This window comes from Delphinapterus leucas, chromosome 13 (assembly GCF_059928025.1).
Source record: "Delphinapterus leucas isolate spDelLeu-1000000601 "Yukka" chromosome 13, BTC_Dleu_Yukka2, whole genome shotgun sequence".
In the NCBI taxonomy this organism is placed as follows: Eukaryota; Metazoa; Chordata; class Mammalia; order Artiodactyla; family Monodontidae; genus Delphinapterus; species Delphinapterus leucas.
Window position 1 is genome coordinate 65,045,390 of NC_143141.1, and position 16,164 is coordinate 65,061,553.

Below are 16,164 nucleotides of genomic sequence, written 5' to 3' on the forward strand. Positions count from 1 at the left end.
ATATTTGTCAAAAAAGAGCTGTCTTATTTCTCATGATAGGTTTTCAGCAACTTTTAAATTACCATGTATAAATATTTTCTTTTTGAGGTGAAATTTAGTCTTTTATGACTTTGGGTTTTGTCTTATTTTCAAAAAGACATTCCTAACCCTGAGATTATTAAAATCAAACTCTACCTTTTTTCTAGTACTTTGGGGTTCCTTTAAATTTTTTGATCCTTTTGGCATTTGTTTTGATGTGAGAAATAATTTCTAGATGGCTACCCATCAACATTTATTGAATAATTTACATTTTCCCCAATGATGTGCAATGTCACCTTTAGTTTATACTAAATTCCTGTATGTATTTGGGTTTGTTTTTGGATTGTCTGTGCTATAGATAGGTCTGTTTGTGCATCAGTACCACTTTTTAGATGACTATAAATCATAATGTTTTAAAATATTTTAGAGCTTTAAAATAATTTTTTTATTCTTGTTTATTTTTCCATATATACTTTAGACTCACCATGTATGATTTTTTTTTTATGTATGATGTTTTTTAAAAACGTTGTATTGGTATTTTAATTGGGCTTGCATAATTTTAAAAGAGTAATTTAGGGAGAAATAAAATCATTGTAATGCAGAATCTTCTTGTTTAAGAACATGGTTTTGCTTCTCATTTGTTCAAGTCATTTTTTGTGCTCTTTAGTAGCATTTAAAATATTCTTTGTATAGCTCTTATTTTTTTCTTGTAAGGTTTATTCTAATTATCATATCATTTTTGTTATTATAAATGGGATTGTTTTCCTTCATTATATCATGTAACTAGTTTTTATAGAAGCCATGGGTTTTGATTTATTATTTTTATATGCAGTTACTTTACTAAAATTCCTCTATTTTTGTAATAGTTTATAGTCTATATTTTCTTGGATTTTCCAAATATCTGGTCCTATCATTTGCAAATAATATGATTTTATTTTCTCTTTTTTATTTATAAACTTCTTTCTTTTTTTCTTAATTGAAGTATAGTTGATTTACAGTATTATATTATTTTTAGGTGCACAGCGTAGTGATCCAGTATTTTTACAGATTATACTCCATATAAGTTATTACAAGATAATGGCTATAATTCCTTGTGCTATACAATATATTCTTGTTGCTTATCTGTTTTATACATAGTTTGTATCTGTTAATCCCAATCCCCTAATCTGTCCCTCTCCACTTCCCTCTCCCCTTTGGTAACCGCAAGTTTGTTTTCTATATCTGTGAGTCTGTTTCTGTTTTGCATATATATTCATTTGTATTATTTTTTAGAGTTCACATGTAAGTGATATCATACAGTATTTGTCTTTCTCTGTCTGACTTATTTTCCTAAGCATAATATTTTCCAGGTCCATCCATATTGCTGCAAATGGCAGAATGTTCTTTCTTATGGCTGAGTAGTATTCCATTGTATGTGTATACATGGAATACTTCTCTCTCTCTCTCTCTCTCTCTCTCTCTCTCTCTATATATATATATATATATACACACCACATCTTTATCCATTTATTTGTTGATGGGCAGTTCGGTTCCTTCCACACCTTGACTGTTGTGAACAGTGTTGCTATGAACATTAGGGCGGCATGCATCTTTTTGAATTAGTGTTTTCATTTTTTCCAAACTTAATTCTTTCTTGACTAATGACATTGGCCACCACCTCCAGAGCAACGTTAAATATTTGTGGTAAGAAGTGGACATCCTTGTTTTGTTCCTATTGTCATTACTACTCGGGTTTCTCTATTACACATGATACTGGCTTTGAATTGAATTGTTTGTATCTTATCTTATTAAGGAAGTTGGAGTAGTGATTTTTTTCAAAAACTAAAATCTTATATTGACAGGAAAGTTGCAAGGGCAGTACAAAGAATTTTTATTTTTCTGAACCATTTGAGGGCAAGGTGCCAGACAACCTGATGGCCCATTGCCACCCACCAAATACTTTAGTGTTTGTCTCCTATAGACAAGTACTATCCTGTGTAACCACATGCAGTCCTCAAAATCAGGAAATTAGCACTGATGTATTACTACTATCTAGTCCTCAGACCCATTCATATTTTGCCATTTGTCCCAATAATATCCTTTTATAGCCAAATCTAGTCCAGAATCATGCATTACATTTGGTTTTCATGTCCTTTTTTTTTGTATTTTTTTTGTTTTTGCGGTACGCGGGCCTCTCACTGTTGTGGCCTCTCCCGTTGTGGAACGCTGGCTCAGCGGCCATGGCTCACGGGCCCAGCCGCTCCGCGGCATGTGGGATCTTCCCGGACCAGGGCACGAACCCGCGTCCCCTGCATCGGCAGGCGGACTCTCAACCACTGCACCACCAGGGAAGCCCTTTCATGTCTTTTTAACCTCCTTCAATCTGAAACAGTCTTTCCTTGACTTTTGTGACCTGTTGCTTTTGAAGATGACAAGAAAGTTAATGTAAAATGCCCCATAATTTTAGTTTGCCTGATGTTTCCATATGATTGATTTCACGTTATGCATCTGTGGCAGAAATGTCACAGAGATATCCTTTGATCACCAAGGAATATCACAGATATTTCTATTATTCCTTTTTGTTTGTCTTTTCTAGGCACCTCCATCTTCTTTGTAATTTCTCTCTCCAACAATTCTGGGTCTTTTATTTTTTATTAAATAGTTAAGTAGTCCAGTGTGTGAATTGATAGGAGGATGGGAAAGCAAGTGTCCTGGAAGTATAAGGAGTAGTTGGTAGGCTGGGGAATGAGTTGCAGTAAAGACTTTTGAGTATTATATGCTGAAGTGTCAGAATCACCCAGGACCAATGATGGTGGCAGAAATAGAAAGCTCGTCAAAGGGTATAGAAAGGAAGAAATTGATAATTTTATTATTACTTTGGTTATATGAGTATACTGATTAAATTATTGTTTTTATTAAAGCCATTTTGAAGCCTGTCTTCGAGGCCAAAACATTGTTTGACCAAACAAGGTGGGCTGTTATATCCTTTTGACAGGACATTCATTTTTGTCAGCTTTTAATGCATGTATTATTAAATCTGCTTATATAAAATAATGATCTCATTGTAGAACATACAATTTTAAAAGGTTATATGATCATTAAATACAGATATTTTAGATATTTGATGCCTTTTCCTCTGTGTATACAACTGAACTCTTTAGCCTGTTTTTAAATATTTCAATAAGATAAAAATAATCCTTCTTATAATTGCAATATAAATTTTAAGAGCTCATTGAAATGAGAACAAAAACACGACAGTACCTACATTCTGAAAGTTATAAGAAGCTCGGTGAGTTGGATTTTGTGTTTATTATGGTACTGAAAAAAAAAGAAATGAGTGTCATTTAAACCAAATAAAAGTAAGTTTAATGGTTCATTCACTAAACCTTAGTTGGATAATCCACAGTTCCTTAGGGATGTGTAAGATCATCATTAAGTGTAAATTTTTGCTTACTTAAATGGAAAGCACTGTGGAAATATAAATAACGTTATCTGAGTTAATATAATAGAAATGAGAGGGGAAGAATGTGAGAATAGTGAAACTGATAGCTATTTTTGAGGGCCCTTAAGTAGATCTCCTCTCACACTCCTAGTGGTGTTATGGGTAACTTTAACAAGTTAGTATTTGCAACATAGTTTTATTTCCTTAAGTGGAAAGTATTATTTCAATTCTAAATGTCTTTTTAATTATTATGGAGAGCTGCTCTTTCCTATCCCCTTTGTCTAACTGAAGACTAGAGTTTTACAGTTTGTTTCATGTTAAAATGTAGGTTTTTTTCTTTTTTTTCTTTTTCTCATGTTTGGGAGGGGCCAGGAACCTATGGAGGGCCATTTTCTCTGATTTTCCTTTTCCCAGCTTTCACTTCCTTTCCCCCTGCATCTCAAATCTAAATGGGGATGGGGTGAAAGGTGGGGATTGAGAAAAGGCAGCTACTTCTTATTTGAAGGGGAGGTCCAGGATAAAGTCTCTCAAGACAAGGAGTCCATCATAAAATTTAAGTAGATGGTGAAACTCAGAGAACTCTTACTTTACAAGGCTTATTATAAGAACTCACGATTCTACTTTACCCCCTTTCCCCATCTTCACCCTTTAAAAAAAAAGTATGTAAGTTTCAGGTGTACAGCACTATAGTTCAACATCTGTATAAACCACAAAATGACCACTGCCACAAGTCCAGTTACCATCCATCACCATACAATTGACACCTAAGACCCATGTTGCCTGCCCCCCCAGCCCTTTTCCCCTCTGGTAACCATTAATCTCTTCTTTGTATCTATGAATTTTTTTTGGTTTTGTTTGTTCATCTTTATTTTTTTTTAAGATTCCACATATGAGTGAACTCATACAGTATTTGTCTTTCTCTATCTGACTTATTTTGCTTAGCATAATATGCTTGAGGTCCATCTGTGTTGTTGAAATCCTGCAAATGACAGGATTTCATTTGTTTTATGGCTGAGTAGTATTCCAGGGTGTGTGTGTGTGTGTGTGTGTGTGTGTGTGTGTGTGTGTGTGTGTACACCACATCTTCATTATCCATTCATCCATTGATGGACACTGAGGTAGTTTCCATATCTTGGCTATTATAAATAATGCTGCAATGAACATGGGGGTGCATGTTAGTGTTTTGAACTAGTGTTTTCATGTTCTTCAGATAAATGCCTAAAAGTGGAATAGTGGGTCATATGGTAGTTCTCCATCTTCACTTTTTATAAAGAAGAATCCCCCTCAATGCCTTAAAAGACAAACACTTGAGCAAACTGTGCTGTATTTTGCATATGTCTGCACTTATATTGGTTGTTTTAAATTATAGACTCTTAGAGGATATGGACTACGTGTTGTAACATCCCTAGTCTGAAGCGACATTTATATAGATGTCCTTTTTTTAAAAAAATAAGTTAAGCATTTCCCCCGCTTGCAGTCAGTGCCCTTCTGTATACGTTGTGACAGATCTGTAAAAAGAAATGTTTTTACATCTAATTGTTTTATCTTCCAAAGGTTCTTTCTTCAGCTGAGTTTGAAAAAGTTTATTTCGTCTAAACTGAGTTTTGTCTTTCTTTTCCTTACTCAGGCTCAGATTGCCTTCCTTCAGGGGGAAAGGAAAGGTCAAGAAAATTTGAAGAAGGATCTTGTGAGGAGGATCAAGATGCTGGAGTATGCTCTTAAACAGGAAAGGTAATTCAGTGACATGGAAGGTAGTGTTCTCTTAAATATTGGGCTGATTTTTCTGTTATTCCTACAACAAATCCACATTGTAATGTGTTCTGCTTTTTAATTCAGGAAGTAGTATTTGTAATAAACATTTAGAAATGGTTGTAATATGTTAATTTGTTAATGAATGTTTAGTAATAATGACCAAAAAACTTATTTATATGATTTTTAAGATTTTAGCAACATTTTTCCCCCACGCTGTCCTTTCTAAAGGAATGTATGTACTTCCTGAACTGTTGATACCTATTTCTTTATAGAATTGAAATAGTTTTTGAGTTGTAAAGGAAATTTCTATAATACTTACTCCCTTTTCCTTATCATCTAGTATTATTCAGTTTGGTGTATTTTCTATGGAAGAAACCTACTCTGGCAGACTGTGTTGAGAATCCTTTTATAGACATTTTTGGTATTTTGATCCTTTGCTATCAACTATTCATATCTCTCCAGAAGTGAATCTTACCTTTCTATTCTGCTAGTGTCTAAGATATTCAAGAACTAAACTTGGTTCACAAGTAAAGGACAATAGGTCATGGATGAGAATTTTGGAAGTTTTTATATGAATTAAGTTTGTTTGCTTTAGTGGATGGTCTTTGGAATTTTTTGTCAGCAGTATAAGACAGTTCTTTATTTTAGATTATTGAGTACTTGTTGGGTGATATTGAAATTCTCTATTTTGCTTTGTTTTTGATCACATGCCCTTTTCAGTTTTTCGAAGCATCTTCTACCATTTAGAAGATGCTACTTATGGATATCAAGAAATAGATAAAACTTTATTAGAAGTTGTGTTTACCTTCACGTGGGATCTTTAAATGACACAAGAGGTTGAAAACAGATTGACCTCTTAGTGAAAAATTGGTGATTCTTTTCATTCCTTGAGAGGTTGATTGAAAGCTGTATTGGGGAGATGGTGGGGAAAAACAACTTTTAAAAGTGTGTAATTTGGGAATATTTGAGATTTTAAACAATCTAAATGATAGGCATAATCAAAGAGAGAGTGTAATAACATTAATAATGGCAACTATTAACTACCATGTACCAGCCCCTGAGGCTTAAAAACTAAGTAACTTACGTAGAGTTGCAGAGTTACAGTACAGCTGTGATTCAGATCCCTCCAGTCTGTCTGATTCTGAAGCTTGTACTCTTTACTGGTACATTATACTATCTTGTAAGTCAGAAAAATTAAAATATACAAATATTAAACTAACCAAGCATACGGTGTATATGTATGTGTGTATGTGTGTGCGTGTGTGCACGCATTCTCATTAACATATTCATTAATCTATCCATCCAACTTAAGTACTGTGCTGGAATTGAGAAGAAGCAAGTCACAAACCTTGTCCCTTCAGGGCCTAGAGTAGTGGGAAACAGACTTGGAAACCACAGAAGTACAGTGCAGTAAGTTAGGTGCTGTGGGAGAAGTCAGCACAGGGTACAGTGGGGTCACAGAGAAGGGAGTGGTTGTTTGGATCTGGAGGCAGTGAAAGCAGAAAGAAGGGTGTGATTAGCGGGGGTGAGACTTGAACAGCATCATAAAAAATAAGGTGTTTGCCAGATGGGCAAGGTTCAAGCAGTAGAGAAGATACGTTTGACATGGAACAAAGCATTTTGGTGTGTTCAGAAATTTGTGATTACTGTGTATGGAGGGTAAGGTGTTAATTGTGATTTATAAGCAATAATGGTATCGATGGGCAAGAACCAGATCATGGAGAGCCTAACTAAGGAGTTCAAACTTTTATCTTACACTGCAAGTTTTAAAAAACATTTTCTCCTAAAATAATCTCAAACAAACAGAAGTTGCAGGAGCTATATATCCTTCACCCAGATTCACCAGCTGACAACGTTTTGCTGTGTTTACTTGTATCATGTTCTCTCTATATACTCATTGGTTTTTTTCCCTGAATCATTTGCTACTTCTTTGAGACTTATACCCCTTTGCCCTTAAGTACTTAAGGGACCATCTTCTAAAAGCAAGGATATTCCCTTAAATAATTACAGCTCTTTATCAAATTAAGGGAATTTAATGTCAATATAGTTCTATTATGTAATATAGCCCATATTCATATGTTCCGCTGATGATCTTTATAGCATTTTTTTCTACCAAATGTCCTAATAATGATCATTGTAGTATTTTTTTTCCTGGTCCAGGATCCAATCTAGGAATACATATTGCATTTAGTTGTCTTGCAGTTGAAAGGTTTAAGCATGGAATAGTCTAAAATAGATTTTAGAAAGATCACCCTGACCTCAATTTAGGGGATGGACTGAAAAGATCTGTTAATAGAGGCAGGAAGATTGTAATAGTTTAGGATGAGAAATGATAACGTAGTAGCTGCTAGAATAGAGGAGTTAGCCACTATGAAACATTTTAGTTTTTATTTTTATTATTTTTTTTTGGCCTCGCCTGGTGGCTTGCAGGATCTTAGTTCCCCAACCAGGGATCGTGCCCCTGGCAGTGAAAGCCTGGAATCCTAACCACTGGACCTCCAGGGAATTCCCTATGAAACATTTTAAATAGAAAAAAAAATGCATAAGATTTGGAGTTGATTTGGTATAGGGGATGAGGAAGAAAGATAATTCAAGAATGAGTCCCAGGTTTCTGGCTTGAATGAGAAGTTTGAAACGTATCAAGTGAATTAAAGGTAAAGAATTAGGGTTGAAAAGCCACTATGGCAGGGGGACTCATGACTAGAGATGTGTAGTTGGGAATCATCAATATTGTGGGTAAAATGATAAGAACTCTGAAACAAACAGAACAGGTATTGTGGGACAAGAAGAGATTACTAGCAGGAGCCACAGGAAATGGAAATGTTTGAGGAAAAGACAGAGGAAGAAGAGCCAACAAAAGAATGGTAGAGAAGGAAGGAGAGAGCAGTATATTGGAAGCAAGCTAAAGCAGGTGGAAGTTTGACAATTGCAGACGCCAAACAAATCACAAGTAAGTTGTATACTGAAAATAGTCCTGGATTTGCCAGTTAGGCGCTTGTTGGTATCCTTGCCAGAAAGCTTCAGTGAGGTAGCAGGAACATAAACCAGATCACAGGGGACTGAGAGGTGAGAAGGGTAGATAAAGAGGAGACAGAGTTGTTTATTTTTTTGAGTTGTTTATTTTTTCAAGTAGTTTGACTTTGGGGAACAGAAAAGATAAAGAGAGATAGTGGCTGGGTCTAGGGAAGATTGATTTTTGCTTTTTAACTTAAAGGGATTCTCCTGGAAAAGTGTCCCTGATTTTGTATCTTTGGAAGTCCATGGAATGATTTGAGATTATTCCTGATGTAATGGCACCACTGAAGTGTGATAAATTAAGGAATAAAAAAAATTCTGTGGATTAGAGCTCTTAAACATTTGAGTCCTTTTCACTGTGAAATTATTTTTAATTAATGCAAAGGAATTTTTAAAAAATTGGAACATTTCAGTTCTTTTGATTCTGAAGTTATTTTTTCTGACACGTTAAGCCAATTAAAAAAAATTTTTTTTAACTGAGGAAAATTTGAAGCATAGGTGTACAGAGACTAATATCTTTTATATACACCTCCAAGCCTCAACAGTTAACATTTTTGTCAATCTTGCTTCATCTCAATCTATTTTAGAGCAAATTCCAGACATCTTGTCATTTAACTTGTAAAAACCTAAGTAAGGATCATGGTTTTGAATTGCTGTATTACAGATTTTCTAAGTCGTCCCACTTAAAAAGATCCAAAGTTAAGTAAAACTGAATATTTAACATTAAAGAAGGATTACACACCTAGCAGTGGATTTCTTTTATGCTATTGATTTTTTAAATTTTTTCTTTATTTTTTTATATTTTTGGCCGCACTGGGTCTTTGTTGCTGCGTGCAGGCTTTTCTCTAGTTGAGGTGAGCAGGGGCTACCCTTTGTTGGGGTGCGCAGGCCTCTCACCACGGTGGCCTCTCCTGTTGCAGAGCACGGGCTCTAGGCGCGTGGGCTTCAGCAGTTGTGGCTCGCGGGCCCCAGAGCGCAGACTCAGTAGTTGTGGTTCACAGGCTCTAGAGTGCAGGCTCAGTAGCTGTGGCGCATGGGCTTCCCAAACACCGTGCCACCAGGGAAGCCCCTAGCAGTGGATTAACAAAGCATTCCTTAAAGTGTGATAAAATTTACAAAATGAGAAAATTTACATATAATTTTCCAAGAACACGCAGGGTATAACCTAAGGTTTATTCAGGAAGTTCTATATTGAAGAACTTTAAACACTATATAAAATATAATTCTGAAACATTTCTTCCATTTGCTCCACATATCTCTTGTGTCTGCACCACTGTAAAAACCCAACTGTCCTCCTTGCCTCTAATACATTTTCTCATTCTGATTAATTTTCCACGTCCGTGGAATTCGTTTTCTAAACACAGATGTTATATCCCTGCTTAAAAATATCTAGCTAATTTCAGAGTTCTTCTTAGTAAAAGCTTCTACATGCAGGCTCCTTTCTAGTCCTATACAAACACACACACCACTGGGTATTTTTTTCCACTTTTAAGATATTCCTTCTGACCAAAATACCCTCTTCATCAGTCCATTTGTCTGATTGTGGAACTATAGGTTTTGAGGTTTAGCTAAAATCTCATGTGTTTCCTTCTTTTTGGTAGCTCTCCTTGACTACTGTCAGGACCTTTGACAGAATTAGATAATCCCTTATCTAAATTCGTATAACATTTGCTATAACTCATAGCTCTTATCCACCATGTGCTAGAGTTATTTATTTACATTTCTGTCTCTTCTTTATCTCCTTGCCTTTATCCTTAACTGACTACAAGCTGCACATTATTCCCACCAGCCAGTACAGTGCCTGGCATGTCATAAGAATTCAATAACAGTTCGTTGGATTTTATCAAATTATTATTTTTTACATCTTTATTGGAGTATAATTGCTTTACAGTGGTGTGTTAATTTCTGCTTTATAACAAAGTGAATCAGCTATACATATACATATATCCCCATATCTCTTCCCTCTTGTGTCTCCCTCCCAGCCTCCCTATGCCAGACCTTTAGGTGGTCACAAAGCACCGAGCTGATCTCCCTGTGCTATGCAGCTGCTTCCCACTAGCTATCTATTTTACATTTGGTAGTATATATAAGTCCATGCCACTCTCTCACTTTGTCCCAGCTTACCCTTCCCCCTCCCGGTGTCTTCAAGTCCATTCTCTACATCTGCATCTTTATTCCTGTCCTGCCCCTAGGTTCTTCGTAACCTTTTTTTTTTTTTTTAGATTCCATATATATGTGTTAGCATATGGTATTTGTTTTTCTCTTTCTGACTTCACTCTGTATGACAGACTCTAGGTCCATCCATCTCACTACAAATAACTCAATTTCTAATCAAATTATTTTTAAGTATCAACGTTTAAAGTGTGATTGGAATGCTGTGTTATATTCCAGGCATATTATATATAATAATTGACTTTGAAACAAAGCTATAATGGGACTTCTTTAATATATTATAATTATGTAATTTTATGCTGTTTTATCCAGTAAAGACCAGCTGGGAGGCCTAGCTGTGTATCAAATGTAGAGTTCTTAGGCATGAGATCTGCTATTTAACTTGCAGCCAGTCAGATTTAGACAGAAAAAGCTTAGGGAGCAAGAGTATTGCTAACAGTGAGATGAAGTGTTAAAACAATGGGAAGCAATATGAGTGGGAAGGTATTTTAGCATACTGACTTCAAAAGGAATGTTACTAAATTGAGTTCTGTGAGTAAATTATTTTTCAGTGAACTTAACAATTCACTAGGGAGACCCTGATTCATGGGAGTACAGCTTGTAGCAAACACAGCAGTTCTTTACTTATTTTGTCTTTATCTAATTTTTTATGAAATGTTAGTTCATAGTGTGTAATTACTATAGAATGTTTTCTATTCCCTTTTCTGTAAGCTCTGTTGTAGTTTTTCCTAAGACCACTAGAATGCACTATAGTGCAGTATTTTGTGTTTGAAAATGTTTTCCTCATATATCTATGTGTGTATATATATATATGTGTGTGTGTATATATATAAATAAATATGTATATATATGTAAAACAAAAATACATAAGTTAACTCCATAAAACTTTATCGCTGCTTTTATTCTGTCCTCAGGCCAGTTACTTTCAATTGCTATTTTGCCTTATAGGAGGTATTGTTAGTTTGTCTTATGGTAGATGAAGTGTGTTTATAAAAAAATCTGAAGATTGACAGTTATACTTAAAAACCATAACACACATATAAAAAACACACAGAGGTGTACACGCGCGCACACACACACACAGAGTATCTTGTACCTTGTTTTTTTACTTAAGCTTAAAGATCAATCCCATATTTGCACACAAAGATTCTTTATTCTTTTTTCTTTTTAATGGATACATATCATTACAAAACGTTTCATATATATGCAAAACATATAAAGACTAATATAAAAAATATTCATGTACCTACCACCTACTTTAAGAAATAGAACATCAGCTATCTGTAACTTTCAGAGGTTTTAGGATTCCCCTCTGTACAAAATGTTGATTTTTTGTGTGTTGTAACTGCAAAATAATTATTGCAAAGTAATACGAAGAATTCCAGTATTTTACACATTCGAGCAAATAATTTTCATTTTCTTTATACTTTTCTTGAAATATAAAAACTTTAAAGTAAGTGCTCAGTCTTTTATAAAGAAAAAAATAACTTTCAAATTTTGGCTATTCGGTTACCCTTTTATTCCTTCTTTATTACTTTATTACTTTGGTTTTTCAAATTATTATTGTTGTTATTATCCCAGTCTTATTACATTGAATATTTATTGTAATAGCCTCAATATTTTGGGGAAGCAAACAAGTCAGAATATACAAATACATTAAGTATGGCCATTTTTAGTTAACCTTTAAATTTTTTACCTTATCTAGATTATTTTTTTGGTCTCGGATGGTTAAATCTCGGATGGTTAAATTAGATAAACCAGAGATAATAACATCTAGTTAGCTTTTAAAAGAAGGTATTCCTGTTCACAGTTCTTCCTGAAAAGGCAAAAGATACCTTGGCTACTAAAAATATATTTATTCCTACTAGAATGTCTTATTCAACATTGATGATTTAGGCTGGTTCCCCCTCCCTCCTTTAGATTGTTCACTCTAATGCATACTTGGCAAAGCATAGTTGCCTGACAATGCAAAGTATTATGAATGACCTTTTTACAAAAAAAAAACAAAACAACGAAACTCAATTTTGAGAATGTTTAGTCTTTCTCAAGTTTATTTCACAATCCAAACTTATTTACTGCTTTTGATAGAATTGTACTCTGGCAGTCATCAAGAAAATTTGAATACTGCAGAAACTAGAATGTTATCTGGTTCATTTGTAACTCTAGAAACAAGATATATGATTCTCAGTGTTATTCCTTTATTTATTATAACAGGACTTGATGGTATAACGACAACAAAATAATAATGGCAAGTGCTTTTGTATTAGGACTTTGACACTGTGGAAGTCTTTGAACTGTTGAAAGTTAGTCAGGATTACTGCATACTGATGACTACTCCTGTTACATATCTTAAAGTTCATTTAAATATGTTTTAAGATGGTTTGTATTTTCTCATTTCTTTGGTAGAGCTAAATACCACAAGTTGAAATACGGAACAGAATTGAATCAGGGAGATATGAAGCCTCCAAGCTATGACTCTGGTAAGCTAATTTTAAAGGAAGTTTAAATGATTAAAAAGAAGTTAATATCTAGTATTTTGTAGCAACAGTATTTATAACTGCAAGTTAATTTCTAATTATTTGCATATTAGTTATTTTTTCTGACCTACATATCTTTGGGCACTAATCACTAAGTGTCATTTGATCATTTTCTACCACCTTCCTTCTGTTTCCCTCTTCCCCATTCTTTTAGCTCCCCACTTTCTGCTTATGTTCTACACTTACTGGAAGGATCAGAATTCATGGGGTAACATGCACCAACATAACTGTGTGTTGCTGGGTCCCTCCAGTATTCATGAGAACTTTGAGATGTGTAATACAAAGTACATCATGCCCTTGAAATCCTGAGAGAAAGGGTAGAAACTATGGAGGTAGGAGATTTCTTCTTTAAGTACAAGAGAATTACTCATCCTTTAAGTCTGATCCCTCAATTTCAGGTGCAAAATTGTTTGGACTTAACCCACAGGATGTTCTGTAACCAGAACATCTTTTAACTGCTGAAACATTTGTTATCTTTTTGTGCTATTTCTTCTTTTTCCTTCTCTTATATTCCTCATCACCCCATCAAACAATACAAAAATAGTACTTGTAAAGATATTAAGGAATATAATTGACTTATTAGTAGGTGTTAGGAAAAAGTAAGAAAAATTGTTGAAAAGTTATCACCATGTTTCAGATGAGTGTGTTTTTGACATGATGTCAGGTTAAATTCCTGGATCAAATGTCTGATATAACTATCACATACTGAAATACCTTCCTTGGTTACTGTGGGCTTTATGTATGTTAACTTTAATTCTTAATATAGTTATTCAATAAAAATAATATTATTTTCATTTTACCTGCATGAAATTTAAACTCAGAGAAGTGGAGAAACTTGCCCAAGGTCACACAGCTCTTAAGTAATAGGAACATGGATCTGAACCCAGGTCCGCTGACTCCAAAATTCAAATTCTCCCCATTTTTCCACACTGTTTCTGTGCTTGACAGTGTATGAAAGAAGAAAATTATTCTGAATGTGCTGCCAATTTTATAGTTCAATTCAGTGTAGTAGTGTAATTAACACGTTTCCACGGCTGAATATTGAATCCTTGATGTTTAGAGCAATACCAATTGATCACTGACATTTTTTTCTTTGTTTTTTTTTCATTGTTCTTTTACTTTGGCATCTTTTCTTTTAACTTGAGATGCGCTTAGATTAAAAAAATTTTTTTCTTGTTTTTAAATCTAGGCTATTTGTTGAAGACTATCCTAACAGTACATTGTCTGAATCAAAGGAGTGATTTTAATCACTACTTTTACATAAACATGTTTGTTTCCTAATTTGTAGATATCGATTTAGGAGTATAAAGGCCTAGTTGCAGTATATACAAAATGCTTGTAAGTAAAGAATGTGGCTCAGTAGAAAAAGTTTGGGCTTTGAAATTGGATACACGTAAGTTTGACTCTGTCCTAACACTTTAAATACCTGTGATATTACTTAGTCTCTCTGAGGTTGCTCCATTCCTTATCTGTAAACTGGGGAAAATTCTGGAAATAATTCCTAACTTCTAGGTTTATTTTCTTAGTATGTAATACCTAGTATCATTCCATCTGTCCATCTTTCAAACTACTGTTCAGCTTTTAAATATGAAATATGTAATGCTTGTGTCAGAGCCAGAATCAAATTCTGTGAATAAAAATATAGTACCCTGTTGGATTTTTACAGGGAAGATAAAAGAAAAAAGTGATTACAATAAAATTATATGGAGAAGTAATAGGTGTTAATGGAGTACAGTAGCAGGAGAACCAAATCTAGTTGTAAGTGATCAAGGAAGCCTTCTTGCAGGAGTGATATTTGAAGTTGACATTTGAAAGACAAGTAAGAATTAACCAGGGAAAGAGGACTGACTAAATATTTGTTGAATGAGAGGTAGAAGAAAGGCAGAGCATTAGCGGTAAAGTTTCTGAGGGAAGAATTTGCCACATTTGAGAAACAAAATAATTAGTAGAGGGGGAGAGGGAAAGAGTGTTTCTAGATGCAGCTAGAGAGTTAACCAGGAGGGCAGATTAACTAAGAGTTACGAGAAGGCTTTTGAAGGGTCTTAATCAGGGCTCTTGTGATCAGATTTGCTTGCTCTTAGATCACGCTGACAGCAGTGTGGAAGATGGGTTAGAGAGGTGTAAAACTGAAGATGGGGAGATGGGTTAGAGGACTTTGCAGCCACCTGGGTAAATGAGGAAGGTTACCTTGACAAGGGTACTAACAATGTAGTTGAAGAGAAGTGGGTGTGTTCAGGAAATATTTAGGAAGTAAAATCTGCAGGAAATGAGTTCTTGTTTAGATGTAGGGGATTTAAAAAGGGGAGAATCAAGGATGACTCCCACACTTCTAGTTTAAAAAGTTAGACCAGAAGTACGTTTGGAAGATGGTGGGTTCACTTTTGGATTTACTTGTTAGGCCATCAAGCAGAAATGGCTAGTAGACAGCTGAGCATGTGAGTGTGGAGCTCAAGCCAGAGACATGGGTTTAATATGTAGATTTGAGAGCATATAGCATCTAGTACTAATGACACTCATTGCCATTGAGGTGGAAGAGCTCAGCCAGGGACCTTATGCAGAGTAAGAAGAGGGTCTAAAATGGAGCCCTGAGGAATGGCAACATTTAAAAAACTGTTAGAAGAATAGAAACCTGAAAAGGAAACTGATGAGTATTATTTTAATGGTAGGAGGAAAATCAGGAGCATGGAGATAAAGAGAAAAGAGGGTTTCCAGAAGGAAGGATCCTTCAGCACTACTGATTAATGCCCAGGGGTCTGAAGAGTATCTCTAGGATTTAGTGACACACAGGTCACTGGGAACTTTATTGTGAGCAGTCTTAGGAGAGAGTTGAGGGCAGAAACGAAGACTGTGCGTAGAAAGTGAAGACTAAGTGTAGTAAGCTTTAAGGAAGCCTAGATTGTGGAGTTGAAGGTGAGGGATTAGGGGGAAATAGCTGAAAGGACCCATGGGGTCAAGGAAGAGAGAGAGAGAATGTGTGTTTGTGTATGTGTGTGTGTGTGACATGTTTCTTAGAGGAGGAGCAAATAAAAAGGAGAGAGCAGAGATACGATATGAAGGTATCTGAAGAAGTGATAGGGATTGGATTCTGAGCATAGCTGGAGAATGGCAGGAGGAGCATGTCTTTTATTGTTACCAAGAGAGAATATAGGAAGTTAGGTGATAGGTGTGTAGATTTGGGTTTCGGTCTGGTGGTGGGTATTTAATATGATAGCTTTATGTATGAGACTGGATTATCTGCTAAGAATACAT

The 16,164-nt window shown here is 35.0% G+C and overlaps 1 protein-coding gene across 12 annotated transcripts in view; it reads left to right on the plus strand.

Annotated features, from left to right (window-relative positions):
• The window catches only part of STRN (striatin), a 108,042-nt gene that overhangs the window by 33,697 nt on the left and 58,181 nt on the right, over positions 1-16,164 (plus strand). For 10 of the 12 annotated variants that reach the window (XM_089923277.1, XM_089923273.1, XM_089923276.1 and 7 more), the window contains exons 2-3: positions 5,067-5,170; positions 12,785-12,858. In XM_089923277.1, coding sequence (XP_089779403.1) covers positions 5,067-5,170; positions 12,785-12,858 — 178 coding nt within the window. Of the gene's footprint in view, positions 1-5,066; positions 5,171-12,784; positions 12,859-13,169; positions 13,248-16,164 lie in introns of those variants that run through there. The other 2 variants (XM_089923281.1, XM_089923282.1) reach the window with 2 other exon arrangements.